At 49.2% G+C, this 2,689-nt stretch overlaps 1 protein-coding gene across 1 annotated transcript; it reads right to left on the reverse strand.

The window, feature by feature from the left end:
• Positions 1-228: 228 nt before the first annotated feature.
• Positions 229-2,022, reverse strand: sst1.1 (somatostatin 1, tandem duplicate 1). The gene is made up of 2 exons (XM_067994538.1): positions 1,879-2,022; positions 229-472 (listed from the first exon to the last, which is right to left on the reverse strand). The coding sequence occupies exons 1-2, from the start codon at positions 2,020-2,022 to the stop codon at positions 266-268; spliced, it is 351 nt and encodes a 116-aa protein (XP_067850639.1). The 3' UTR covers positions 229-265.
• Between the last annotated feature and the right edge of the window lie 667 nt (positions 2,023-2,689).

Below are 2,689 nucleotides of genomic sequence, written 5' to 3' on the forward strand. Positions count from 1 at the left end.
AAAAAAAGGTGAACAAATATTTCACTTTCAAACATAGATTTTATTGCAACATATAAATGAAAAATAGTACCTCTTTAACCGGCATGATTGGAGGAACTCTACAGTCACAATCCGGGCCGGTTTGGTACAATTCAAATTCAAGGTCTCCTGTTACATAAATCAAATGGAATCATCCATCACATTATTTATTTACAGTCCTGCTAATCTCACACCCGGCCGAGCGGAGGGGGGTGGGGGGAGTATTGGGGGGTGGGGGGTCTGGAAATTAACAGGATGTGAAGGTTTTCCAGAAGAAGTTCTTGCAGCCAGCTTTCCTCTCTCTCTGGGCCAAATTGGGGTTGGCCGATCTCTCCAGCTCGACCCGCACCTCGTCCTGTTCGCCCGCTCGGGGCAATTCGTCCGCTTCCAGCGCTTCGTTCTCGGCGTTCGCCAGCTCCGACAACAGTTGAGCGAGGGTGTATTTTGTCAACTCCTGAAAACAAGAAGAAAAATTAAGGCAGAAATTCCCGACAACTGGCGCTAAATATAATCTTTCGTTCAAGTTAATGTGGGAAGCCCCGGATTCGAATAACGAATCTGTAGCTGCGCGAAGCTGTCAAACTGTAAATGACCTTTTCCTACTTCGGACAACTAATTTCCTTTCCTCTTTATATTTCCGGACTCCAGCCGGCCCTGAACCTCCCAACCAACAAATAAATAGCAATATAAAATACTGTCCAACTCTATACCAACCCCGACCAATGCTGGACCCTATGAGGAGAGCTGGACCCTTCAAAGACAAGTCGATGGACTCGTGGAGAGATAGACCCCGGGGGGGGGGGAGATAGACCCCGGGGGGAGATAGACCCCGGGGGGGAGATACACCCCGGGGGGAGAGATGACCCCGGGGGGAGAGATGGACCCCGGGGGGAGATAGACCCTGGGGGGAGAGATAGACCCCGGGGGGAGAGATAGACCCGGGGGGAGAGATGGACCCTGGAGGAGAGATGGACCCCGGGGGGAGAGATAGACCTTGGGGGGAGAGATAGACCCCGGGGGGAGAGATAGACCCGGGGGGAGAGATAGACCCGGGGGGAGAGATAGACCCGGGGGGAGAGATAGACCCGGGGGGAGAGATAGACCCCGGGGGGAGAGATGGACCCTGGGGGGAGAGATGGAATCTGGGAGAAACAATGTTCTCAAATAGGCGGGATGCTTTGGTTTCGGGGAGATACAGAGAAATTGGAGAGATAGGGATTGAGTTCTTATTCGTTATTCCTGCAATCGATCGAAATCCTAGCACTCTGAGGCTCTTGGCAAGAGAAAGGAAATCTACAACTGATAATAACATAATTAAACCGAAGTGACTTTTGATTCTAGGTTCGGGTCAATCTTCCCCGTCTCTAGATGAGAGTCCGTGTCAGGAGGCATTTGTTATAATTGTTCCGAGGCACAGATTATCCATTGGAACCGACGGAACGGGTCTGTGTCGCATTCACTGGGAGGGTTTGGGGCAAATTCCCTGGGATTGTGGAAAGATGCAAAAGGCTTCGTTTCCAATTTGATTCCATTTTGGAAGGCGGATATTGATTGGGGAGAGGGAGAACTCCACCCTTTCACGGACCTATGAGGCCGAGGGGTTTCCTGATACAGTCCAGGTAGAATTACGCCCAATCAGAACAGTTTCTAAACCGCAAAATCCATTTAGTGCAAAGAGCACAGTCACGAATGTAATCGATTATAATCGGATTCAAAGTGGATTTTGTAACCAGATTAGAATTGAATTCCAGTTAACTCCGAGTCCTTAGCTCGGTTCCAAGTACATTACATGAACATAAACTATTTCATTCGTTCTATTACATTCGAGTTAACTCATTGTTTTCCGTTCTGGTCTCTTACCGCTTTACCCCGGACTCCTGCGGCTGCCATCGATCTCTGGAGGATTTCGCGATACCTGTCGTCCGTTGGAGCCGAGCTGACCCTCAGCATTGCCAGGGTGATGGAGAGGAGGGCGAGGGCACACTGAACACGGCTGCACCACATCTCGGAACAAGGAGGCCAACTTGGAGAAGGAGGAAGAAAGAAGCGAACTGTTTTGGAGCAGGAGTTTCAGAACTCAGACTGTGGACAGCTCCGCTTCTTCTGGCGCTTCCAACGGGGGAAGTCCTTTTAAACCTTCTCTTCCACCCTGATCACACGTCAGGAGGAGGGGTCCCAAGAGATTTCAATTTACGCACAATTCAGTCACATCATGCAACCAAATAATTACCAAGGTGACGAAGATTGAGATAATGTCCACTGGCTCTCAATCTGGACACCTTATCGCTTCTTAGCAGTTGCTTCTGTGATAGGATATTGGAACAGGTCCATCACGAATGAAAGCAGTAAATATAAAGACTTCTATCTGGAGTCTGTAATTGTTCTATTTTCCTGTACTTCATGATTTGAGTCTCATTGTTGACATTTCAATAATGCGACACCTCCCAGGGATCCCGTGTAATTTATGCAATGAAACACAGGAGGCTCCTTGACCAGATTTTCCATCCTTTGACTCCAGTCCCAGCCGCTTTGCTCTTATTGAGAGTCTTATTATAGATGGGAGAGGGTGAATGGGGATAATCGGCTCTTTAGGTCTGTGTGTTCACCGGTTTGTGAAGGGGTCGCCTCGGGGATATGGGGGGGGGGGGTGGGGGGAGCTTCACTATAAAGA

This window comes from Heptranchias perlo, chromosome 13, assembly GCF_035084215.1.
Source record: "Heptranchias perlo isolate sHepPer1 chromosome 13, sHepPer1.hap1, whole genome shotgun sequence".
NCBI lineage: Eukaryota > Metazoa > Chordata > Chondrichthyes > Hexanchiformes > Hexanchidae > Heptranchias > Heptranchias perlo.

Bases quoted from the DNA above. Each gene is read 5' to 3' on its own strand.
- sst1.1 (XM_067994538.1), bottom strand. From the start codon at position 2,022: ATGTGGTGCAGCCGTGTTCAGTGTGCCCTCGCCCTCCTCTCCATCACC. The intron at 473-1,878 runs GTAAGAGACCAG...TCTTGTTTTCAG, and splicing joins CAGGAGTCCGGGGTAAAGCG to GAGTTGACAAAATACACCCT.